Here is a 27,227-nt window from a genome sequence, read left to right on the forward strand (position 1 = left end):
GTCATGGAAAACTACCAAACACAGAAGTAGATACCTCTGCAGTGCAGTAGAAGCTGCTGGTACTGGGAGCCCAAAAGGAAGTGCACCATTTCCTTGTGCTGACAACCGTCACTTTGAGGCGAAAATTATAATATGTTCTGATCCATAAACAATAATTTGATTAAAGTACCTTATCATTAACAAACCTTTTAATTATTAAATAAAAACCAAAAACTGGTCAAAACAAAATTATGTAGGGTCTGAAAATATTTATTGTAATTTCTCTCAGATGTTTGATAAAATGCCAGATTGTAATCTAGAATCAAAACCAGATTAGCAGCTCTTGGGATTTGGACACAGCTCACTTCCATGAAGAATATGTCTCATGTTCCAAGTGTTCTTTACAATTTTGAGCTGACTCAGGTCCCTTCTACAAAAGGTGCAACGCACTAAATCAGCAACCCTGAAACTGCAGCAAACTGAACCATCTTAAATTGTATAAGCATTCCTAGTATTACTAAACAGTGGTTATTTGTCTATTCAAAACATTAAATGGCAGCAGTATGTAGTGAAACATGAAGTCCACTTTTTGTACTAAAACGTAGTCTATTACTGGTTTTCTTTCAGTTTTTGGTCTCTGCCACATATTTCCCTTTTATAATTGCCATAAAGAAAACTTCCAAAATTTCAACACAAAGCCCTTCTTGTAACATTCCATGAATTATTATTAAAACATCACCATACTATTCAGTCGGGTATTCTTCTGAATAGCCATACAATAGTGATGGACAAGTGCTGAGAGCACAAAGAACCCTGAACCCACAATGATGAGGAACTTGCAGGTTTCAATGAAAAGGGAATTTACACAAGAGGTTCATTTCCTCTAACCACCAGCTTGAGAGGATGAAATACAGGAACAGAGGATTGAGAAACACCAACATGCATTATCCTTTGGAATATTTATAACACTACAATTCAGCTCAACATTATGCTAGATGGAATCAGATGTGGGCATTGCTTGATTGGCACCCCATCCACCACCTCTAACATCCACTCCCCCCACCATCGACGCAGAGTGGTAGCAGTGCGTACCATCTACAAGGTGCATTGCAGCAACTCGCCAAGGTTCCTTCAACAGCACCTTGCAAACCTGTGATCTCTACCACCTAGAAGGATAAGGACAGCAGATGCATGGGAACACCACCACATGCAAGTTCCCCTCCAAGCCACATACCATCCTGACTTGGAACTATATCACCATTCCTTCACTGTCGCTGTGTCAAAATCCTGGAGCTCCATGCCAAACAAGCACTGTGGGTGTAACTACACCACAGTGATTGCAGCAGTTCAGGGCAGTGGCTCACCACCACCTTCTCAAAGGCAATTAGGATGGGCAATAAAAATTCTGGCTTAGCTAACAATCCATGAAAGGATAAATAAATAAATGTTTAATTTTTTTAAACAAAGTACAGCAAAAATTAACCTGGGATATTGCTCTAAATTAAACTGTTGAAGTGTAACTTAGGAGACATGTTTTAAAACTTGTAACAGGCAATTTTGAACTGGTATCAGAAATTCTAGGAGGTTAGGATTACGTAAGATGAGTCAAATGGTCTTCCTCATCCTTAACTGCAATCATGTACAGCATTTGACAGGCTTAGTGGCATGGAGATGTATTGTCCTGTGTTTTAAAAATTAATTGTTCTTTGATTTTATAGAGGGCAATGTATATCCCACAAAGTTAAGTGATATACTTTATAATAACTAAGTAACATTTCTGCAAAATACCACTCATTAGTTCTGAAACTTTATTACAATTTCCTAGAAGAGAAATATGTCAATTAAAATAGTTACATTTAAGAGCTGAAGAGTTGATCTCACTTCTCAGTTTACTGTCAGATCCAACTGCAGTTTCAAACTAATCACCTTTGTTTTAAAAAAAGTCATTCAGGGGAATCGGTTATTTACTGTAGGTGCCAGACTGATGGAATTTTTTTTTTTAACTTCTTAAGTTTACAAGCAGCAATGTATTTCATAGTTGCTTTCCAAAAGATTGGTGCGTTAGAACAAACCTTTCATCTATTAAACACAGTAAATACCTTCTGGTTATTATCTCTAGTAGCCGTTAAAAGGTTACGTGAATAAAGTTATACTTTGAACTCATCACTTACAGGTATTCCAGAACTATAGGGAATCCTAATGTTACACGCAAATTTATGCAGAGTTGGGCCTGAGTGAAATGAAAGTGGAATAAGAATGGTTCCTACATATCGGCTATAATTTTATGCCCCTTTACCATCCACCAACCTGGAAAACAGGCTGACAGGTGGGTGGGTCATAAAAATCAGGTGGCATGATGGGCCAGGGCCTCAGGCTCATTGCCTACCCACCTCCACTGGACTTTTAGCAGTAGGGAGAGTCAATGTTCAGGCAATCTGGCCTTAGGCAAAATGAGGCTTTTACCCATTAATGGCCTCTTTAAGAGCCTCCTCCCACCGCTGCCATTTTACAAATGGCAGTTGAATCCACACCATGTGCGAGGCCGCCAAAGTTTATCTGTCAGCCTCACATGGGCTTTCCTGTTCAGGCACCGTGCCCTGTGGAGATCCTTCTCCAATGGTAATCATCGCCCTTTTGTTCCCCACCTGTCCAGCTCCCCAGTTGCAACTTCTAAACCTCCATGCTGGGGTCTGCTGACTGACACAGGGGAAGCTGCCCTGAGTTCTCTCAGGATCCGGTATCAATTGCTGTTCCTCAGGGGGAATTGCTGCAGTTCTAGCAGTGGCCACCACTTCACGTGATGCTGCTGGGACTGGAGAGATCTTGAAAGCAGGACATCTTCCCATGGAGGAGGATGCAACCATTTCAGGCAATTGACAACCTGACGATGGGAAAGTCTGGTCGTGGCTTCCTGGCCTGGTGGAAAAGAGCTCACTCCTGACTTTTCAGCCAGGGGAAGAGTCCACTGCCTCCGTGAAAACTTCTGGCCATCCTTTCTGTTCTCCTCCCGTCAACACAATATGGCCACTGGCTTTTCAGCACTATGAAAACTTTTCACTAACTTCTGTTAGTGTTCCCAGCCACGTCTTTCACTGGGCTCCTCTCATTTATCTTGCTCTCACCAACAACTGAAATTTTAGGCCTTGAATTAAGAAAAAGTTTCCCCTTCTTTCTTCCTGCCCTACTAAAGGTTTTCTGGGTACGGGATGCCCAATTCTATGCTGATATTGTCAGGTTATTTGACCACAGAGAAATATAGTTGGTCTTAAATCTCTCCCTCAGAAAGCATATGTGCATTTCAAGAAGGGTTGGAGCAGTCTCCCGGCCAAATTCCTCTCCCTAAGGCAGTAACACTGAGGGTAATTGCAATGTCCCTGCTGAGATCATCTAATGGCAAAAACCCAAAACTGATTCTAGGACCTGCTGATAGTCCTAGACTATCTGAACCCAATGGCAGAATATGAACTTTTAAAAATAAAACTTACAGACCATAATCAATCTTGTTTATACAAATATCTTGCTTTTTTCATTATAGTCAGTTTCACTTTTAAACAAAACCAAGAGCAGCTGAGGATATAGAAACAATTGGATGTCAGGGAAGCAGCATGACAAATCAGAGGCAGTGGTGGGATCAAAATGGTGGTGGTGAGGCAGAGCTGAGTATCATCAGAAATAGGAGCAGGCCAGAACAGGTCCTTGGAGAACTTCCGAGATAACAGGATAGGAGTGGGAAGAGGATTCACTGCAGGAGATTCTCTACCAAGCAATTATACCGAGTTAAAAACAAAAAAACTGCGGATGCTGGAAATCCAAAACAAAAACAGAATTACCTGGAAAAACTCAGCAGGTCTGGCAGCATCGGCGGAGAAGAAAAGAGTTGATGTTTCGAGTCCTCGTGACCCTTTGACAGAACTTGAGTGAGTCCAAGAAAGGGGTGAAAAATTATTTCACCCCTTTCTTGGACTCACTCAATTATACCGAGTGTTGGATAATCACATCTCCACTCTTTTAAACAGTTTCAAAAGCTAGAGACAGCAATATATCTGATAATTTACTTTTTTTTATTGTTACAAAATGTTAATCTTTCAACGCTTTACAGATCAATACACATCAGTCTTATACCTGATGTTATACAGGATCTGTTTGCAAATTGTGAATATGGCTTCTCCAAGCCTGTTCAAACTATCTGAGCTTGAAGTAAAAATTTCTTTTTAATTGAGTGAAAATCTTGCACCTTTTATTCCAATTTCTTTTATGGTCCACTTTCTGAAAGGTGCAACACGATCTGGCATTCTATGACTCTCAAGCTACACAGAATTACATTGAATATACACACAGAAGCAGGCAATTGGGCTCAAAAAGTCCATGCCAATGTTTATACTCCATAAGTCTCCTGCCTCATCTAACTCTCATACCCTTCTATTCTTTTCTTCCTGATGTGCTTATTTAGCTTGCCCTTATATGCATTTATACTATACATCTCAACTTCCCTGTGTGTGGTGGTGAGTTCCACATTCCCACCACTCTGGGTAAAGAAGTTTCTTCTGAAGTTCTTCGAACAGATTGAAAGATAGGGATTAGGGGCCTCATGTTTTTCATATCATGCTGTTACTTTCTATGATTGCTTTTCCAGAGCCACAGAATTATTGTACACAATCTCTGATGCATGGTCTTAGCCAACATTGCTGCAATATAAAAAGGCAATCTTCTTCCTTATAGTCTCCCCTGCTGTGATCAAAATTCTGTGTTTTAGAAGCATTTCTGTTTTAATCCTGACATTTCTCTTAGCTCAATGCCGTCCAACTAGCTTACTTATTGAGTAACTAAAAGTGCCCTAAAATTCATGTTTGTGACAATATTATCAGCATCATTTAAGGGGATTTGCAAGAACACAGTTTAAACCAATTCTGTCCACATTATTCCATCACAGAACAAGAATAACAGTAATGGAAAAACGTGTTGACGTTCTTACACCAAGCGATATGGTAGACAGGTGAAGAAATCTAATAAAACAAGGAAACCGAGATATAAACATTCAAAAAATTCAAATTCAGGGGAGTAATTTTAAGTTATTGAGATGTTGTCATAATTAGTGTAGACTAAAAAGCTTCACCTTAACTAAAAGATCGACATCAATTGTTCAACCTCTTTGCAATTCTGAAGCCACAAAGATTACTGCAACACAACCACCTTCTGCATGGCCTGCTCAAGTATGTTACCTCTGCTACAATTTTCACACAGTAACTTAAAAATAATATCCTAAATACACAGAAATTAAGCAATTTTACAGACTTGGTATGAAAGTTACAGCACTTTCCCTACAGATTACGTTTCAGAAATCAAATACACTAAACATGAAATAATAAAATTTGAACTTTTTAAATATCTCTCCAACTTGTTTTTTGTTTTATTTATTATTCATTTTTAACTGAAGGAACAAGCGAGTGATCTACAGATTTCTCTTGGATATAAATTCTGTTCCAAGCTCATCCAACGGAAAATGCACTTAGTGGAAGTGAAGCATCAGCAATTTTTTCCCTTCCTGTGTACAAGATAATTTTATACCACAAAGAATTCTATTTTGTCGCTGGGCCAGAAGTTGACACTAAATGGACCTTTGGATGGCTATCTGCAAAATCATTTGCAATTACCTAGTTAACCAATAAAACTGAAGAGTTGTCAAATTGTAGAATAAGTAAGTTATTCTTGTCATTTAATTTCCCATTTACTTAACCCTGAGATCATAAATTCAAATTGATACATTCTGTAGCTGTCTCTGCCCCTAAATATACAGTGATAGTTATGTTAGTTTACAGCCAGATCATAGCATGACATCACATCAGGAATTAAAAAGTGCAGGCCATACCTTAACACATCTCTTGGTAGCTGCTCCGCAAGCCTATGTTAGCAACAAAAGTCACACTAAAGTCACAGTCTGTTCCCTATCAAGGATATAGCTGAATATTACTCAAATTATGGCTATTTTTTATTTCTTAAAGTTCTTCCATTCTTATGTGGACCCCAGCATGCTTAAGTGAATATGGGTGCAAGCACATTGCAAGTATCAAGGAACTCTTGGAGTTACAAAAATCCAGATTTGGATATCGACAGCAATAGTGTGTACGTTGGCTAAAAAGTTTTTAATAGACCTCTGCCTATTGGCAAAACTCCACTGACTGCAAAATCAACTTCAGGTGAACTTGTGCAAATTTCAGCTTTAGTACATAAAATAAGATTTAGGAATAGGAAAATGCTTTTAGGCCCAACAAACCCAATCTCTTCTGACTTATTTCAATCCTCCATGGGTAATGATGTTCTCTCAATCTTATGTCTGCAAAAACTATTTAACTGTCTCTTTAACCCATTCATTCCCATCTGCCTGTTCCATGACCTTTAGCCTATGTGTGGCATACTTCTGACTTTCCTTTCTCCCTTAACTTATTTTTAAACATGCACCACTCTATAATTGAATCCTTTGCTAGAATGCCAGGATCAACTTTATCAACTTGCCTTGAGTCTTGAAAATTTGAATATCATATTGGTGCATTTTCCAAAGAGAACAAGCCCAACCTCTCAATCTTTCTCACAATTCAGGCTTCTGGTACTAGACCTGGATCAAACTTTGTTTCACTTGTAGCCTCTCAAGGGTCAAATATCCTTATAATCTAGAATTGCACACAATATTATAAATGATTCTGACCAATAATTTACACAGCTGCAAAAAACAGACATCATTTCTAGATCATTTTTCTTTTAATACTATCCAGTAGCATCCTAAGTTTTTTTTTAAAGCTTGCACTATTGATGTACAGTTTTAGAAAAAATATGGCACAATCTGCTAAAGAATTCTTGTGGTGAAAAATAACAAATTTGTTTTTCTTTGACCTCATTGGGATCTCATAGGTGAATAAAAATAGAATAGTGAACAGAACTGATGATGACTTACTGACCTGCACTGATCACTCTCATTGGAATACTTACCCAATACTGAATTTCTAAATATGCTATAGTCACTGATGTATGCACATCCATTAAACAGCTAAAAGCTATAGCTCAGGAGATAATCTTTGCTATTTGAACAATCTCACACAATAATATTCAAAATAAAATTCTTAGCAAAAATTAAAATTGTCACTGTCGTTGCACAGAACAGCTAGTAACTTTCCGCTGAAATACGTAAATTATAGTGTTTAAAAACATTCATTTTCAAAAGGATCAAAGATGATGTCCAGAGAAGACATTAATACACTCATTAATTATGTAATTCTATTGTAGAAACTTAATCTGTATAATGGCTGCTGAAGGAAACAATAAAAAAAGGAAAAATGTTTTTGCCTTTTGGAAACTTTTTAGTAAAGTGGAAAATTAAAAGCTAGGTTTAAATGAAGAACAAAAGTTAAAGAACTACATGGAGTGGAATTTATACAACAAGTCACAAATCTAAAAAAATGGGTTGTCATGTAAAAAACTCAAGTATAAAATCTGATATTAACCAACAGTCATCAAGATTTTCACAGATATGTAGCCCATAAGAGTTTATTTGTCAGGGTAGATTGAACCTAGGATGGAGACAGGAACATTTTTTAAGCTGTGTTGCCTTCCCATAAGTTTCCTCTCACCAACCCACAAGTATATGATATGTTTGGAAATGCCTATATGATGGACTGTTTCATCCTCCCAAGCAGATAGGATTTGGGGAAAAGAATAAAATTGCTCCAGGGAGGTGGGATGTGAAATGTGGGAATGGTGAATAGGAAGTAGAAATAAAAAAAAGATAGTCGAATTAACTACATCCACAGCATCTTGGCAAAGATAAGCAGCAATTTATTTTCGTAAAAGAGTCATAATGCAAATGTGCCACCGTTTTAAAAATTCATAATTTAATAATGCATCTATTTTAGAGCATTATGACTAGATCAGGCTTTTGCCTCTGGAGCCAAAAGATATCCATTTCTTTTGGCCACCAACAGGCTTCAATGACTCAAATCACTCATATGGCCAGTAAAGTATTTCACCTCCTATATCCCAATGTCCTGGACAACCACTGAGGAAAGTTCAACTCCCCAAAAATAAACAGCATGGCAAATAGGGTTGGTGTGCTGCAGACACAAGTTGTCACATGGGAATATGATACTGTGGCAATAACAGAGATATAGCTCAAAGAAGAGGAGGATTGTGAACTTAATATTCCTGGATACAGATATTCAGGGAAGCTGGGGGTGGTAGATTGATCAAAAAATTTATAACGGCACTGGAAAGGGATGACATTGTTGCTAACCATTTGGTTAGAATAAAGGTGTGGTAGAGGAGGTATTATGCTATGGCTGTATACTACAGGCCAAAGTGTGTGAGAAGATAGAGGAGGAAACCTGCAGGCAACTTACAGAAATATGCAAGAACCGCATATAATGGGGGACTTCAATTATCTTAATACAGACTGAGACAATAACAGTGTAAAAGACAAATAAGGGGAATTCCTGAAATGTGTAGAAGAAAACTTTTTTGATCAGTTGTTTGCAGTCTAACAAGACAGGAAGCAATGCAGAATCTAATTCTGAGGAATGAAGTGGGGCAAATATAGCATGTTTCTGTGGAGAAGCATTTAGGGAACAGCGATCATAATATGTTTAGGTGTGAAAAGAGTTATGGAAAGGCGCAAGGAACAATTCAGCATAAAAGCACTTCACTGAAGTATAACTAATTCCAGTAAATTGTAAAAGGATCTGGCCCGGATGCACTGGAATCAAAGATTGATAGACAAAACAGTAATTGAAAAATGGGAGGCCTTCAAAGAGGAGATGGTTCCCACAGACTACATAAATTCCCACGAGGGAGACAGAAAGTGCATTTAAAGTTAGAGCTTCCTGGAAGACGAACAGAGATTAAAATGCAACAGCAAAAGAAGGCTTATTACAAATGTATGGTTCATAATGCAGCAGAGAACCAAGCTATATACAGAACTAATACAGGGGAGAACTTTAAAAAGGGTGTGAGGGAGTTTGAGAATAGATTAGAAGCTAACATAAAATCTTTTATAAGGGTATAATTATTAAATGATGATCAAATAGAGGATGGGGTTGATCCCAAAAAAGGAGGCACAGTGCATGGATGAGGTACCAATTGAGTACTGTGCATCTGTCTTCATTAGAGAAGAGAATGCTGCTTATACAGCACTAAAAGAGGAGGCAGCAGCAAATTTGGGTAGATCAAAAATAAAGAGGATGCGCTTATAAAGGTTTTTTCATTCACTGGATGGGGGCATCGCTGGCTAGGCCAGCATTTATTGCCGATTCCTAATTGCCCTCATGAACGGAGTGGCTTGCTTGGCTGTTTCAGAGGGCGTTTAAAAGTGAACATTGCTGTGGGCCAGACCAGGTAAGGATAGCAGATATCCTTCCCTAAAGGACATTAGTGAACCAGATGGGTTTTTACGACAATGCTGATAGACATTTAATTCCAGATTTTTGTTGAACCCAGGTCCCCAGAGCATTAACCTGTGTCTCTAGATTACTGGTCCAGTGACAATACCACTGTGCCATTGCCTCCCCCTGACAGTCCTGAAAGTAGAAAGGTCACCCAGTCCAGATGGAATGCATCCGTGTTTACTGAGAGAGATATAAAGGTGGAAATTTGTTACACCACTATTGTAAAAAAAAAAGCAAAGGTCCAGCAGTTACAAATCAGTCAGCCTTACGTCAAGTGTTGGGGAAACTTTTAGAAGCAATACTATGAGACAAAATTAATTTGCACTTATTATGCCTTCAACTTGTCAACACATTTGTGCAATTAATAAGGCTTAAGGTTTCAAATTGTACTGCACATAAGCTTAGTGATGAAAAGCCTTAAACAAAAACAGAAAATGCTGGAAAATCTCAGCAGGTCTAGCGCATCTGTGGAGAGAGAAACAGAGTTAACGTTTTGGGTCCGAATTATCCTTCTTCAGAGCTGAAGAGAAGTGAACTGGAAATGTGATAAAAATTTATACTGTTTAAGGGGGGTGGGCAGGTGGAGCTGTGTAGAAATAAAAGGATAGAAAATGGGATAGAAGGGGGGGATGAAAAAGGAGATAAAACCACAAATAAATGAATAAAAATAAAAATAGGCGGACAAAAAATAAAACAAATGTAGGAAAAAGGGGATTAAAAAGGGGGTGAGGATGGAGGAGTGAGTTCATGGTCTGAAGTTGTTGAACTCAATGTTAAGTCTGGAAGGCTATAAAGTGCCTAATTGGAAGATGAGGTGCTGTTCCTCTAGTTTGAGTTGGGCTTCATTCGAACATTGCAGCAGGCCAAGGACAGACATGTGGGCATAAGAGCAGGATAGTATGTTGAAATGGCAGGAACAGGCTGATATGATCAGTCTACCAGGACAGTCCTATTTGTAGATTTTGGGAAGGAGGTAGAAGTGGGCTGTGCAGGATTGGGAGACTATGATGTTGGAGGCTGTAGAGGGAAGATTTCCGGAGGAGATGAGGTCAGTGACAGTCCTGGAAACAATGGCTTAATGTTCGGTAGTGGGGTCATGGTCCGGGGGAGGTAGGAAGAAATGTCTGAGAGTTGGCGCTCAGCCTCTGCGACGTAGAGGTCAGCACGCCAGACAACAGCACCACCCTTGTCAGCAGGTTTGCTAACAAAGTCAGGGTTGGACCTAAGAGAGTGCCGCAAGTTCAGAAGAAGACAGGTTACAGTGGGTGAGAGATGCCGAGAAATTGAGACAGCAGATGTCACGTCAACAGTTCTCAATGAAAAGATCAAGAGCAGGTGAGAGGCCAGAGGGAGGGGTCCTGGTGGAAGGAAAATACTGGAGGCATGGAATGGAGGGAGGATTCCTGCCCAAAGAAGTGAGCAAGGAGACAAAGGTGGCAGAAGAAGAGTTCAGCATCATGCTGAGCCTGAAATTCATTGGATTGAGGGCGTAAGGATATGAAACTGAATCCTTTGCTGAGTACAGAACGTTCAGCATCAGAAAGAAGTTGGTCAGAGGGTATGGTGAATACATGGCAAGGGCTGGGATTAGAAGATGGGGTCAGAAGGACAGGAAGGGGTGGAGGGCCATGGATGGGTGTTGGTATCAATAAGTTTTTGGAATTTGTGTTTCTTAGCATCTGAAAGGAAGAGGAAGAGTTTCCTGTTAAGGCGTCGGATGAGATGAAGAATAAAATGAAACTGGGAACAAGGACAGCTTTGAGATAGGATGAGTCGGTGCTGCTGGAGAGAGAGGTCAAGTGTGTTAATATGGCAGCGCATGGCACTGAGTGTGGATCTCAAGATGCGGCGAGAACAGCAGTCCGAGGAACGGTGTACGTCCCGGAGATACCTGTAATCCTGAGTGGATTTGAAACATGAGGGATGGAACTTCAGTTGGAATCCACACGGGGTAAGTCGGAAATCGAGACAGGCAGTCACTGAGGAAAGAAATATGGTGTGAAAGCGAGTTTTGGTAAACACCTAATCAAACATCAGGAGGGAAATGGAAAATAATGAAGGTGAACAGAGTAAAAGGGACAAACGGAAATACTGTTGGAGAGAAGAGCAGTACTTCTTCAAGGTAGGCATTCCTGGAAGAGAACTTACCAAAAATAAAAGCAAAATACTGCAGATGCTGGAAATCTGAAAAAAAACCAGAAAATGCTGGAGAAGCTCAGCAGGTCTAGCAGCATCTGTGGAGTGAGAAACAGTGTTAACGTTTCAAGTCCGTATGACCCTTCTTCAGAGCTGAAGAGAAATGGAAACTTGATGAAATTTATACTGTTTAAGGGGGGTGGGGCAGGTGAAGCTGGATAGAAGGCCAGCGATAGGTGGGGACAAAGGAGGGATTGACAAAGGTGTCATGAATTAAAGGGCAAAGGGAGTGTAAATGGTAGTAGTTAGTGCTAAAAAGAGGTGCTGCTAGTGGCATAAAGGCAAGAAAGCCGAATGTGATAAAAGCAGAACAAGGGTAGTATTGTGTGAAAGAACATCATGGAACAAGTAACAGATGGATCTGTAGGAGATGGGGTGGGGGGAGGGGGCAGTGGTGGGGATAAAAGGATAGAAAATGGGATAGAAGGGGGAGGATGCAAAAGGGGATAAAACCATGGATAAATGAATAAAAATAAGTGGATAAAATATAAAAATGAATGTAGAAAAAAGGGGATTAAAAAAGGTGCGAGGATGGAGGAAAGAGTTCATGGTCTGAAGTTGTTGAATTTAAGACCAGAAGGCTGTAAAGTGCCTAATCGGAAGATGAGGTGCTGTTCCTCCAGTTTGCGTTGGGCTTCACTGGAACACTGCAGCAGGCCAAGGATGAGAGCAGGGTGGTGTGGTGAAATGGTAAATGACCGGAAGGTCTGGGTCATGCTTGCAGACAGACCGGACGTGTTCCGCAAAGCGGTCACCCAGTCTGCATTTGGTCTCCCCGACGCAGAGGTGACCACATTGGGAGCAGCGGATGCAGTCGGCCAAATTGAAGGAGGTACAAGTGAAAGTGCTGCTTCACCTGAAAGGAGTATCACATTCTGCTTTTTTACTTATATGCCACTATCAGCGCCTTTTTTAGCACTAACCACTATCATTAACACTCCCTTTGTCCTTTAGTTCATGACATCTTTGTCAATCCCTCCTTTGTCCCCATCTATCGCTGGCCTTCTATCCAACTCCACCTGCCCCACCCCCCTTAAACAGTGTAAATTTCATCACATTTCTACTTCTATTCAGCTCTGAAGAAGGGTCATACAGACACAAAATGTTAACTCTGTTTCTCTGTCCTGCTGAGTTTTTCCAGCATTTTGTTTTTTTTTCAGATTTCCAGCATCTGCAGTATTTTACTTTTATCTTAGTGATGAACAGCCTTAACTTGTCTGTATGGGATGTTAAGAAGTTTCTAAGTTGGCATCGCAAGTGCCAAAATACTGTATTGTGGCTTTAAGAAAGAATATGTGGAATTATATCTAGGACACATTTGGGCTCCAGTGAATCTAGTATCAGCAGTTAACAAAAGCCAAGACTGCAATTCTGATTGGCTAGAAGGATGGCCTCTTGTCCAAAGGGTACAAATTAAGGTTAGTTTGTTGTAGTGAAGCCTGGAGCACTCTTCCCACTGGTGAAGAATTGCAAATATTTTCTTAGAAATTATTAGCTGTGTTGACATAGGTGCAGAGACTTGGGCTGAATTTTGCAAAAGCTGCCTACAAAAGGGTATAAAATGAGGCAGCATCATTTGGGTCTTTGCAGCTGTCAGGGAATAACATTTGTCAGAGGACACTTGTTGGTGGCAATTGTCAGGACAGAAGTTAGGAGTTAGCAGAACTGGGGGTGGGAGTCCGAGGGGGGTGGGGGATGGGAGAGGACGGGGAAAGGGGTGGGGGGGAGGAAGGAGGACAGGGGTGGGTGGGTGGGTGGAGAGAGGATGGGGGAGTGGGGGGAGAGAGGATTGGGGGGGGGGGGGGGGGGGGGGGGGGGGGGGGGGGGGGGGGGGGGAGAGAAAGTATATCCAGTTCTCCCCATTACTCCTCTAGCATCAAACCTATGCTTCAAAGATGCCGCAACCAACCTTTGTAACCATGGAAACCTACTTAATGAATGGTGGAGTGGCTCTATGAATAAGCACAATGTGCTACAAACAATATATTAGTTTATACACTTGAAAATTGAAGGCAGGTCACCAGCAATCCAAAAGCATCTACCAAATAGAAAACAAAAAACGCATACTTTGAACCAAATGTTCCTTGTGGTTGCAAAGGTAGTTTGTCACTCTGTATTTTTTTCTTTGTTCATCCATGGGAGGTGGGTGTCACTGGCAAGGCCAGCATCCCCTTGAACTGAGATGCTAGGCCATTGCAGAAAGCAGTTAAGAGTCAACTATGCTGTGCTGTGGTCCGGAGTCACAGACTGGGTAAGCATAGCAGATTTCTTTCCCTAAGGACATTGGTGAACCAGATGGGTGTTTACAACAATAGATGACAGGCGTCACTGTCACCATGACGGAAATTAGATTTATATTCCAGGTTTATTAAATTTAAATCCTACCAGTTGCCATGTCCCCAGAGCATTAGCCTGAGCCTTTGGATTACTAGTCCATGACATTACCACTATGTCACCGTCTTCCCATTTATGCCATGCCGTGGCTGAACTCTTGACAGCGAAGAAGCAGACTAACCTGGGCCACTGAGCCCCACTTTTCCATAAAATCACCTCTACAACCAGTGTGGATTAAAAAGCAAAGCTTGCAAGATGAGGCCATAAACTAGTCAAGTTAAGTCCCCTGTGGAAGTTCCAGCACTTTAAATTTTTATAAGTATTTTGCCACATCTAATTTTCATGGCATAATCTTGAAACTAATATGATATAAAACTACACAAAGAGCAAAAAATATGTACAGCAAACAAGATTCTCATCTATACTACGATATTTTAAATTATGGATTTTAATTGCAGGTTGTGGAATCTTTCACAGACCTATACATGTGGAAAGATACTGTCCACTTGGTTAAAGTTTTAACAAGAAAAGACAGATTCAAGTAGCATTTGGGATTGATTCTCACTGTCATTCATATTAAATTGCGAAGTATAAATCAGAAGTAAAACACATACATATGTAAACAAATCAATCAACATTGAAAATTGCATTCAATTTATCAGTTAGAGAACACTGGCTTCAGAAATAGCAAAATGGCATTAATGGAATGTACTGGACAATCGCAACAACTTCCAGATTTAGACACAAGAATTTTAATTTTTAAAAGCAGGGTCTAATTTTATTCTTCAGTCATTTACCCATGCAAGCAACATCAGCATTAGAAATGCAGGATTAGGAATATTTTTTCTTTCTGCAAGTGTCAAGTACACCCTTGCCCATTAAGATCAACAGTGGCGTTACTTAACGCACTCTTGTGCACCATAATACAATATCAAAAGAGCATTCTATTTAATGATTCTGACCCATCTATTTCCAGCACCAATGTTTCATTGTTCTCAAAATGAGCCTGCTAATGTTATTGAGACAATTCCTATCCTGGAGATTAATGCACAGTGTTTTTCCAGATATAGGACTCATTCCCCCTTCTTCACAATGATTAATTAATTTCAAATGTTCCCACAGATTTAAATTCTACAGTAACCAACGTCTTCATAGAGCTGTCAGTACAGTTATACACTGTTGGAACATGGCCTCGAACTTCATGTGAAGAGCTCTTGCTGCTATGTTGTTGTTGCTGGTGTGCCAAGGAAAGGTTTGGTATTTTCCCAATAGTGATAATGATTAATGTTTGATGCTTAGAAGCCGAGTCAAGTCTTGGCTCATTTTGTGAACATTTTTAGTAGCACTGACTGTCGAACTTGTCAATTAAGGCACAATATGCAAATTTGATGGGGGCAAAAGAAATGGTTTTTAAAAAAATCAAGACAAACTAACAGTTATTTATTGAATTAACATCACAGTTTTCTTTCTATGATCACTGTACTCATGCCTCTGTATGTTTTAGCTGATAACTTATGTATCTGGTTATTGTGGAACTTTAGCTTTAAATATGGCTTTGAAAAGGGGGTGTCAATGTTAATCCACTTTATAAATAGAAATAAAGATAAATTTGATAGTGATGCTTTGGTGCAAACAATGGTACACCAGTGTTTTTGCAACAAAAGGCAAGGTACAGACTTGCATAGAAACATCAGGATCACAAGTTGGCCACTCAGCCCCATGAGCCCATTCCACCATTCTATTGTATCATATGCATCTTAACTCCACGGGGTGGGCTTTACCGGACGCTGCTGTCGTTCAGCCCCCGCCCCCAGCTAAAAAGTCAAGGGTGCGGAGCTCGCCAATGATCCCAAGGGCTACTCCACAGCAATTTAACAATGGGAGCAGCATTAATTTCTTTAAGGGAAGGTTTCCAACCCTATCCTGGGAAGAAGTTCCACCTTAGAGAGCTGCTTCCAATTGGATGGCCCGCAGCTCTATAGTCCCAGTTGGGAGAGATGGTGGTGTAGTGGGAATGTCACTGGAATAGTAATCCAGAGCCCAAGCTAATGCTCTGGGGACATGGCTTCATATCCCATCATGTTAGCTGGTGGAATTTAAATTCAATTAATAAAATATGGAATTAAAAGCTAGTCTCAGTGATGGAGACCATGACACTATCATCGATTGTTGTAAAAACCCACCTGGTTCACTAATATCCTTTAAGGAAATAAATCTATCATCCATGCTTGGTCTGGTCTACATGTGGCCCTAGTCCCACAGTAATGTGGCTGACTCTTAACTGCCCTCTGAAATGGTCTAGCAAGCCACTCAGTTCAAGGGCAATTAGGGATGGGCAAGAAATGCTGGCCTTGCCAGCAACGCCCAGATACCATGAAATAATTTTTTAAAAAGCACCAGACATGCACAATGGCCACTGCTGGGACTACTGGCAGTCCTACCACGCAGAGCAGCCCAGGTTCAAGAGGCTGGGGAGAGTTAAGGGGTGAATGACCTTGGGGGGGGGGGGGGAATGGGTATGCCTCCAATGGGTCCAGATGACCCACAAATTCCCCCTGTCTTTCCAAACACTTAAAGCTGCCAGGCTTCCCACAGGGTGTGAACCTTCCATTAACTGGCCACTTAAGGGCCTTAATAGACCAAGGAGCAGGCAGGACACACAACGCCTTTCCCGCCCGCTGCAAAATTTCAGACAGATCAGGGCAGGCAGGTTAGCAACAGAAAGGCCACCAGTTGGATTTTGAGTCCACCCCATCTTCAAACCCACCAGTGGGGCAGCGTAAAATCCAGCCCAACATCACCTTTAACTCAAAAAATATTTCCATCTCATTCATGAAAATTTCAATTTCACTGGGCAGAGATATGGCCTAGGAAGTGGCCTCCACCAAAAAGCTAATTTGATGTAGAGCCATAGATACACCTGCCAACTCCACAGCACTCCTGCGGGGTTACTGCCAGGCCGCAATCTCCACCTTCATTACTAGTTGTTGAAGATCACAGGAAGCTATGTGATATAACCACTACAGCAAAATGCAGTTATGAGGAGTTTCCATCCAATCCTCAGACTCACTCAAATTACTTTATGTAAGAAAACAGATACTCCAGGCAACAGGACCAAAGGTTCACACCCAGAGACATGGGCTCAGACACTGAACTTTAGAAAACTTTAAAGTGAAAAGCCAAAGACATGACAAGGCCTCCACAAACATAAAATATTGGCATGATTTCTGCAACTCATCATTGAAGGAGACTTTTAAAAATACTAAAACAGAAGCAACATTAACCCAAACTGTTCTCATACCCTGTACTTAGGAACAGCAATGACAAGTGCTTAGGAACAGGTTATTAATTCACCCTCCATGGCAAGAAATAAAGATTGGAGAGAAAGGAGAGGAAGATGGAACAAAATGGTGAAATTTGTAGTCTTAAGTCCATAACTACAGCACAAAATCTCATCACAAAGTTGACCAGGCATTTTTCCAAGGAGTGCTTAATCCAAAGTCTTATCATTGTAATAATTTGGATGCAAAATAAATTGAAAATTGAATGAAATATGCCCTTGCTTCCTTAAATAAAGGACACAGAAAATAAGATGCACAGGTACAAGCCAATTAGGTCCTGAACTTTATAAATAATGTATAACATATTATTAATTAAATATTGTGTAATTGTGCAATGAAACAGAGTTAATTAGTACTCCTGTGGCAAAGGGTTCTCTGGGGAAGAGTAAGAAGAGTAATCATAACGTGATGAATTTCAAATTAAGATCGAGGATGGTGTGGCTAAGTCCAAAACTACCCAGGCTGCATGCAACCCTGCCTTGGTGACAGCTCGCATCCAGATGAGGAGGAAGAGGGCCTGTTGCCATTTGGCACAAGGCCATGAGGAGCAAGGGCCTGACCAGCAAGAAGCAGTGGGTCCTCTATAAGGTCAAGAGGCAAGTGAACATGGAACACTGCAACAGCCTGTACTGGCCCAACCATGGGTGTATTGCTGGCGGCGCTCATATCCAGAGATGAGCCGAAAGGCAATGCTGGAAGCGACCTTGTGTGACCCAGGATGTGGTTGCTCACATCAGTGAGCTTCTGCAGTATGAGCTGTGGCCTCAAGGACTCTGGAGTAGTGGGGAGCTCCTTGCCTGCTCTCTGTTTCAAGCATTTATCCAATTTTCTTTTAAAAGCAATGATCCCTGCCTTATGCACTCTGTAGGAAAATAACCAATATTTTAAATACTCCTTGGTACAGAAATTCCTCCGAAACTCTCTCCTCACTGAGGATTTTAAATTGATGATCTCTCGTCACCAACCAGAGAAAATGGTCTTCCATCCTATCAAACCGCTTATATTTTTAAAAACTTCAATTAAACACCCAATGGAACAGTCTCTCAAATCTGTAGTAAAATTGCTTCAGCATATTTGTTCAATGCTTGGACAGCCTACATCTCTTTATCAAGTGTGCTGATTCAATTCCATTCAGAGTATGATTAACTATATTTCTTCCAAAATACAGTTCTCAGCAATAAAATTCACATGCATTTGGCCAATTACATAACTGATCAAAATCCTTTGCAATTTTTTAGCTGCATGTTCGATCTCTACCTTTCTCCAAATTACAGTGTCATCAGCAAATTGAAAGTTTACTTTCACAGACAGCAAGATTTCATGCAGATTGGAAAATGACAGAGCTCCATAACGCTTGCGGGAGTTAGTTCATCTCCTTCATCCATCACACCCACCTCCCCCCCCAAATATTGCATTACAAATATTGCATTACACCTCTTTCATTGATATTCTTACACATTTCCAAATCAATTGCTTATCTAAGATTTCCACCCTGAATTGCTGAGTTCTTTTTAAAATGTAATTCAAAGCTTTTTATTTAAAATTGTCAAAACCTTTCAGAAAAATTCAAATAAGATTTGTTGTAAATTTAAGGAATTTTTCAGACAGGAATTTACTTTTATGAGTTCAGATTGGCTATTTCTCATTAAGCAATGTATGGCAATGCTTTAGTAATATAGAAACTTGCACTCATGTCAGATATTCATAAGCTTTCTTTCAAAAAACTTGATTTTATTGGTGATACAGAGACATCATTTAGTGTCCCCTCCCTCCTTAATTGCTGGAATAGCTCCACTGCAAAAAGTAGGAAAATGCCATATCAAGGTAGATTGAGTGCTGTTGCAGAGCCACCCAACTCCTGAAAACTATGATACTGTTCTATTCCAGAAAGCCAGATGGTGAAGGATAGAACTGAAGTCTAATATTTACATACTTTTATAAGTTTTTATTTACAAAGATAATCGTTACAAGCATACACCAGTTTCAGTCTGCTCTTTTTGTAATGTTTCTGTCTGATTTCGAATTGGGGAACTTGTGTGTGTTAGGTGAACGTGATAACCACTATACTGCAGAAACAAGTGACTGCCCTATTTTTTTTTTAAACACTTCTTGAATTTGCATGTCATCCTTGGGCAGGGACCGTGCTAATCTTCTCTGTATCATTCCAATTTTAGTAACTCTTTCGAGTACAAACACGTTTCCATCTGTTCCTATTCAGATGAAATTACATTGGCCATGGTGAGATTTGAACTCTTGATACTCTTTTGAGTAAACATGTTTCCATCTGTTTCAGATGAAGTTACATTGTTTCATAGTTTGCCATTGTGAGATTTGAACTCTTGATCTTAGGGTTACAAGCCCAGTACCATAACCACTTGGCTATTTAGGCCAAGCCTCCAATTTTAGTAATAAAAACAAAAAAACTGCGGATGCTGGAAATCCAAAACAAAAACAAAAACAGAATTACTTGGAAAAACTCAGCAGGTCTGGCAGCATCGGCGGAGAAGAAAAGAGTTGACGTTTCGAGTCCTTATGACCCTTCGACAGAACTTGGGTTCGAGTCCAAGAAAGAGTTGAAATATAAGCTGGTTTAAGGTGTGTGTGTGGGGGGCGGAGAGAGAGAGAGGTGGAGGGGGGTGGGGTGTGGTTGTAGGGACAAACAAGCAATGATAGAAGCAGATCATCAAAAGATGTCAACAACAATAATACAGAAGAACACATAGGTGTTAAAGTTGGTGATATTATCTAAATGAATGTGCTAATTAAGAATGGATGGTAGGGCACGCAAGGTATAGCTCTAGTGGGGGTGGGGAGAGCATAAAAGATGTAAAAAAAAAATAAATAAATATATATTTTTTCTTTTTTTATAACGGAAAAAGGTGGGAAAAGGAAAATCTATATAATTTATTGGAAAAGGAAGGGGGAAACAGAAAGGGGGTGGGGATGGGGGAGGGAGCTCACGACCTAAAGTTGTTGAATTCAATATTCAGTCCGGATGGCTGTAAAGTGCCTAGTCGGAAGATGAGGTGTTGTTCCTCCAGTTTGCGTTGGGCTTCACTGGAACAATGCAGCAAGCCAAGGACAGACATGTGGGCAAGAGAGCAGGGTGGAGTGTTAAAATGGCAAGCGACAGGGAGGTTTGGGTCATTCTTGCGGACAGACCGCAGGTGTTCTGCAAAGCAGTCGCCCAGTTTACGTTTGGTCTCTCCAATGTAGAGGAGACCACACTAGGAGCAACGAATGCAGTAAACTAAGTTGGGGGAAATGCAAGTGAAATGCTGCTTCACTTGAAAGGAGTGTTTGGGTCCTTGGACGGTGAGGAGAGAGGAAGTGAAGGGGCAGGTGTTGCATCTTTTGCGTGGGCATGGGGTGGTGCCATAGGAGGGGGTTGAGGAGTAGGGGGTGATGGAGGAGTGGACCAGGGTGTCCCGGAGGGAGCGATCCCTACGGAATGCCGATGGGGGGGTGAAGGGAAGATGTGTTTGGTGGTGGCATCATGCTGGAGTTGGTGGAAATGGCGGAGGATGATCCTTTGAATGCGGAGGCTGGTGGGGTGATAAGTGAGGACAAGGGGGACCCTATCATGTTTCTGGGAAGGAGGAGAAGGCGTGAGGGCGGATGCGCGGGAGATGGGCCGGACACGGTTGAGGGCCCTGTCAACAACCGTGGGTGGAAAACCTCGGTTAAGGAAGAAGGAGGACATGTCAGAGGAACTGTTTTTGAAGGTAGCATCATCGGAACAGATGCGACGGAGGCGAAGGAACTGAGAGAATGGGATGGAGTCCTTACAGGAAGCGGGGTGTGAGGAGCTATAGTCGAGATAGCTGTGGGAGTCGGTGGGTTTGTAATGGATATTGGTAGACAGTCTATCACCAGAGATTGAGACAGAGAGGTCAAGGAAGGGAAGGTAAGTGTCAGAGATGGACCACGTGAAAATGATGCAGGGGTGGAGATTGGAAGCAAAATTAATTGGAGAGACCAAACGTAAACTGGGCGACTGCTTTGCAGAACACCTGCGGTCTGTCCGCAAGAATGACCCAAACCTCCCTGTCGCTTGCCATTTTAACACTCCACCCTGCTCTCTTGCCCACATGTCTGTCCTTGGCTTGCTGCATTGTTCCAGTGAAGCCCAACGCAAACTGGAGGAACAACACCTCATCTTCCGACTAGGCACTTTACAGCCATCCGGACTGAATATTGAATTCAACAACTTTAGGTCGTGAGCTCCCTCCCCCATCCCCACCCCCTTTCTGTTTCCCCCTTCCTTTTCTTTTTTTTCCAATAAATTATATAGATTTTCCTTTTCCCAACTATTTCCATTATAAAAAAAGAAAAAAAAAAATATTTATTTATTTTTTATTTTTACATCTTTTATGCTCTCCCCACCCCCACTAGAGCTATACCTTGAGTGCCCTACCATCCATTCTTAATTAGCACATTCATTTAGATAATATCACCAACTTTAACACCTATGTGTTCTTCTGTATTATTGTTGTTGACATCTTTTGATGATCTGCTTCTATCACTGCTTGTTTGTCCCTACAACCACACCCCGCCCCCCTCCACCTCTCTCTCTCTCTCTCCGCCCCCCACACACACACCTTAAACCAGCTTATATTTCAACTCTTTCTTGGACTCGAACTCAAGTTCTGTCGAAGGGTCATGAGGACTCGAAACGTCAACTCTTTTCTTCTCCGCCGATGCTGCCAGACCTGTTGAGTTTTTCCAGGTAATTCTGTTTTTGTTTTTGTCTCCAATTTTAGTATATGTGCTGAGTGAAATCCTCAGTTAATGCCCACCACCTGCATATAATTGAACACAATTAATACCTGTTGGGAATACAGATTTCCAAGTCTGCAGCAGAGTTTTCTAGGGTCAGGTAGCTTTGGCTCAGTTATTAATCTGATGTTGTTCCTCATAGTTGGAATAAAATCATGCTGACATATACAGCGATTCTCCCTGCTACTGGTTACCATATTGGAAGATCAGTTATAAAATTGATGTTTTAAAACGAATACATAATGAAAACATAACATCATTCCATTAAAAAAGAGAAATACTTTCAGGAAAAAATTATTCCTCTAAATTAATAGTATGCAGTACTTGTTCAGCCTTGTCTTCAGAATACTTTTCTGTTATTTATTCTGTATGGAAATTAGGTTAACGGATAAGAATTTTATCTCAGATCAATTTGCTATATAATGTATTCAGGTAAATTCTTGCATTAAATAAAATCCCTATTGTGATGATATGCTGTAATTTTAGAGGGCTGTCAAGGCTTTAATCTATAGGCATACTTTGGATTTAGAGTTGGTGGTGCGGCGGGGGTTGAGGGGTTAGAATTTACAATTATTTTTGTAAATCAACCTCTTTGCATCAAAAAGCAACAATACCACAGCTGGTTTAAACACTTAATCTCCTCTAATGTGGTTTTTCTGCCCGCTTCTCAAAAAATATCAAAATTATTAGCAGCATGCCAAGTCTCAGTCAATCTGAAAAATATTAAAATGTTCAAAAATGAAAGTCACTGACCTGGTTCCGTCCACGTACATTTGCATATCTGAACTTCTGGATGAAATAGAAGATCAGCCAAGCCAAAGAAATGATCATCAACACAATAAATGAGATGGACACGAAGACGAGAGAGCCACGGCTGTCCCGTGGAGAATGTGCTGTTCCAACTGCTATAGACATCAATACAGTAAGGTTCTTTTCCACATAACTCAGAATTTCACGACCTCTATGTTCAGAAATCATGATGGCGACTATATTACCAGTTCCTGAAAAGAAAGAAAAATAATGTATTTAATCTCCAAGAGATTAACCACGGATCAAAAATTTCTATAATATTCAAGATCGAGACTACCCTACTTTTCTCCTGAAATTCCCAACTCCTGCACTCCAGCCCAAAATAGGTTAACCAATCAATTATAGGTTTCGCTAACATTTCAAATTATATTCAAACCTGGGTTAGCTGTATTCCAGACATTTTTGCTTCCCCAACAGAGAAATAAGTCTAGTGCTCCACAGAATATTTCACCAACCCATGTTTATACAGAACATCCAAACTTATTCTTCAAGTGGAAACTCAATATTAGCTGAGGTCAAACTAGTGGCAGATTGATAGATGTAACGAAAAGCAAATACTTAATTGATTGATTTAAAGTCAGAGGCTTGGAACTCCAGTTCCCAGCGAGCCTTGGGCCTTTTGCTGGCTGGGAAATGGCCACATATGCGCAGTTCCTGTCTTTTCATGTCTTCAGGCCGGGGACTGAAGAGGCAAGGAAGTGAAATGGCGTGAAACTGGTTCAGGTCACCTGACTTGCAGAGTGCAATTCCAGACTGTCTCCCCCAAGGAGCAGGACACAGGGAGGCGTCCCAGACAGGGATAAAGACAGCGATTGGAAAGAAGCAAGTCCCAGGTAAGGGACAGAGACAGGGATCAGAAATAGGTCCTGACAAGTAAAGTTGAAGGAGAGGAGTACAGACATAGGCTCCAAATTAAAGACAGAGCTGCAGGGAGCAGACCTGAAGCAAAGTGGGCTTGACAGAAACCCTGAAGATCCAAAGAGGCAGCAGAAGGTTCGTGACTCCTTACTATTGGTCTTTTGGAGCAATGGTGTTCTGCTTGTTACAGCTGAAGATCTGAAATCGTGCTTGGAAGGTGAAGCTTGAGTGTACTCAGTGATCCAGGGGAAAGGAATCTCGGAAGGCGAGACTGAAACCCTGGAGCAACTCTTGGAGAGTATTCCAAGGCAAATTCTTCAAATGAGGAGATTGGAAACCCTCGTGAGAAAGACAAAGTTTCAGTGAGGCTGGTTGGCTCACAATGTGACAAACACTGAGTGGGTTGTTGAGAAATCCACAGAATCTATTTTGGTTGCAACTGTCATTTTCTACCTTATTTTTCTCCTGAAATCCCCATAAGGTACAAAGTACTTTGAAGTGTGGTGTGTCTGACCACAGTTCGTCCGTTAATTCACACATACCTCACAAGCAAGAATTTATAAATTGTTTTATCTTTCTGAATTTGTATGCTTCGGTAAAGATATTGCTGGGGTAAAGGAATAGTGTGAATTTGAAATGTCTTCTTGTGTTTGCATTGAAATATTTCCAACTTTTTTATCTGATGTAATATAGTTTATTTTTTCTTATGTAATAAATATTTTATTCTTTGTGTTAAAAGTTAAATCATCAGACTCCTGTGAATTTGTTCTGTAACTTTCCTCCACATTTTTTTAAAATAGGTAGGATCTATTAAGCCAGGTTTCACTCTGGGATCTGACTTGTCCAGTATTAGCATCAGCTGGGGTCATAACAGAGGCTTCTGTCAGCAATTGCTGAGTTTGCTGCTGTACTGCAAAGACCATAGTGGCCATTTCCTGCTTTCCCGACTTTCTAATTAGGAGCTGGCTGCTACAGTGTCAATCTTCTTATAGAATCACTGCTCAACCTAAAACTAGCAGGCTGACAGGAGGCATAAAATCAACTTTTAAAATAAGATTTGCTTTTTTTAAAACTGGTTGACTTTCTTAACATTGGTATGGTAAGTAAAGAAAAGCATTTCAAAGGAGTTATGGAAGGAAGGAAACCATAGTATGTTAAACAAGATTATTGTACTGCAAGTGGTATTTGAACTATCTTTTGTGCTCCTATGTGGGAAAGATTAAAACATTTTTTCTTCCAACAACCTCTTGGAAAAGTGTATTTCTTTGTAATTCTGGAACAGTCATCAAGTATCCAACAATGGATGGTGTTTATTTATACAAATAGAATGACTCAAAAAAGACTCCCATGCAAAACCAGGGGAGAATTACATTTATAATAGATTAAATAGGCCAAAATGTGGGAAACAGTACAGGAGAGCATTACACAGAATTAGCAGGAAAGAAATTGGGATTTGGCCCAATTGGTCAATATGGCATTCATGCTCCACTCAAGCCTTCTCCCACCCTTCACCTCGTTATCAAATTATCCTTCTATTCCTTTCTATCTCATGTTTATCCAGTTTCCCCCTAAATACATCTATGCTATTTGCCTCAATTACTCCTTGTAGTAATAAGTTCTACATTTTTGTCTAAATTTTGTACAATGTAGTGCAAAAAACATAAAATTTAAGATTTCACAGGTTCAAAAATAGTGTTGCAGAATTTTTTTCAAATGGGATAAAGGAGGGGAAACATAGCTAAAATATGTTTTCTTTAATATGTCATCTGCAACAGCAAATTCTGCTTAAAAGGCACATGAATAATATTTGTACAGAGATGAAAAGTACATTTCAGCCACTATAAAGTTGTCTCTACTTTTTAGGTGAATGTTTAACCATTAGGCACCAATTCACGTCTTACTGACAGATGCGACAAACTAAATCAGCTGAATATCTCATTCAGTTCAATTGCAGTCAACAGAGCTCAAAATCAAGTGCTGCATATAACAGGCACCCGGTCCATTGCAGCACAAGACAAATTTCTGTTCCTGAAGATGGCAGGGGTGTGTGCCCAGGTCACTCACTGACCCCTCGATGGCTCACAGCCAAAGTGCTGCTCGAGATTTGTTACCACTGTGACATGCAGCTCCCAATGGATAGGGGCAGATGATGTTAGAAATGAGGAAAGCAGTGCATAATCTCCAAGGATGAGAGTGGTGAAGGTAAAGCATTCTACAAATTTTTTGTGGGAGTAGAAATCATATAAATATTATAGTGCAAAGTGACAAGCTAACTGCAATGTGATGGGCTGCAAAATTATGGCAGATTTTAAGATCTGTAGTGCAATACAAATGATTGCAGGCCACTTCAAGTGGGTACAAACATTAGTTTTCCCTTTGTTTACCTTCTTTAACCATCAAGACTGTGGACCAATGCATTTGTATAAACTCATCAAAGTGACATCAGCATTTCAGTGTTTAATGCAGTCAGTAAATACAGTATGAAGTGAATACTAACAGCAGAATATGACCTTGAAAGTGCATTTATACATTTGTGTCAAAGCTTTATAAACACTGCTCTGACTGGTTTGATTTTACCTTTTAGCAGATCCTTGATAGAAAAGGAGTAACTCAAATCCATCATGCACCCAAGAACAACTTGCATCTAGTCCTTTAATGCAGAAAAAAGTGCTTCATGGAAGCATATTCAGACAAATATTGGACCAATGCAAAGGAATATTAGGATGGGTGACTAATACTTGGCCAGAAGTAGGTTTAAGAGATTCAAAGTGAGTGAGTGAGAGAGAGAGAAAGAGAGAGAGAGAAAGGCGGAGGCAGAGACTAAGAGAGATTCACCCCGTGAAAGTATTAACATTAAGTTGGTTTCCATTGGTGGTGGTTGTCACATCCCTAACTTTGTCAGGTGCGAAAGATAATGGTGCATGTTTAAGCCCTAGGCCAGAGATATTTTGACAATGTAAACCTGTGGTGAGTTATGTACATAAGAAGCAAAGCAAACGACCTGAGAGAGAGGGAGGCAGAAGTCAGAGAGACATTTCAAAAGTAGAATTCCATAATCAAAAAGACGGAATTTTGTCAAAAGGTGCAAATTTCTCATTCCTGGATATAACTACTGAAGAAAAATTTTCCCCCCATTGTGGGGGGAGGGGGTAAGTGCAGAAGCACCTCCGATTGGGTGCGCGCCACCATTTTAAGTGGACGGGTCAATTAAGGCCGGCCCAGCGTGATGTCTGCCAGGAAGCGCATTGCGCTCCCTGTGCGGGGGGGATTCCCTCAGCCAGGAATGTGCTCTTTTGCGCATGCGTACGGAAGAGCGCACTGATCTCCCTGAGGCTAAGTGCTGCTTCAGGGTGATCACCTCAGAATTAAAACTTTAAAGGCAAATGCTTAGAAAATTTCCCTGGCATGTCCCCTCATGTGACACTGTCACATGAGTTGGGACATGTCCATCACTTTAACTCAAACCTTTATTAAATATTTAAAAACCCTCATGAAACCTCATCCC

At 40.6% G+C, this 27,227-nt stretch overlaps 1 protein-coding gene and 1 non-coding gene across 4 annotated transcripts in view; both read right to left on the reverse strand.

Moving 5' to 3' along the window:
- The window catches only part of rnf130 (ring finger protein 130), a 171,380-nt gene that overhangs the window by 91,799 nt on the left and 52,354 nt on the right, over positions 1-27,227 (reverse strand). For all 3 annotated transcript variants that reach the window (XM_041193888.1, XM_041193887.1, XM_041193886.1), the window contains exon 2: positions 22,808-23,055. In XM_041193888.1, coding sequence (XP_041049822.1) covers positions 22,808-23,055 — 248 coding nt within the window. The remainder of the gene's footprint in view (positions 1-22,807; positions 23,056-27,227) is intronic.
- Positions 19,367-19,468, reverse strand: LOC121281643. The gene has a single exon (XR_005943899.1). It is a non-coding gene; the product is annotated as a U6 spliceosomal RNA (small nuclear RNA).

Source organism: Carcharodon carcharias, chromosome 8 (genome assembly GCF_017639515.1).
Source record: "Carcharodon carcharias isolate sCarCar2 chromosome 8, sCarCar2.pri, whole genome shotgun sequence".
NCBI lineage: Eukaryota > Metazoa > Chordata > Chondrichthyes > Lamniformes > Lamnidae > Carcharodon > Carcharodon carcharias.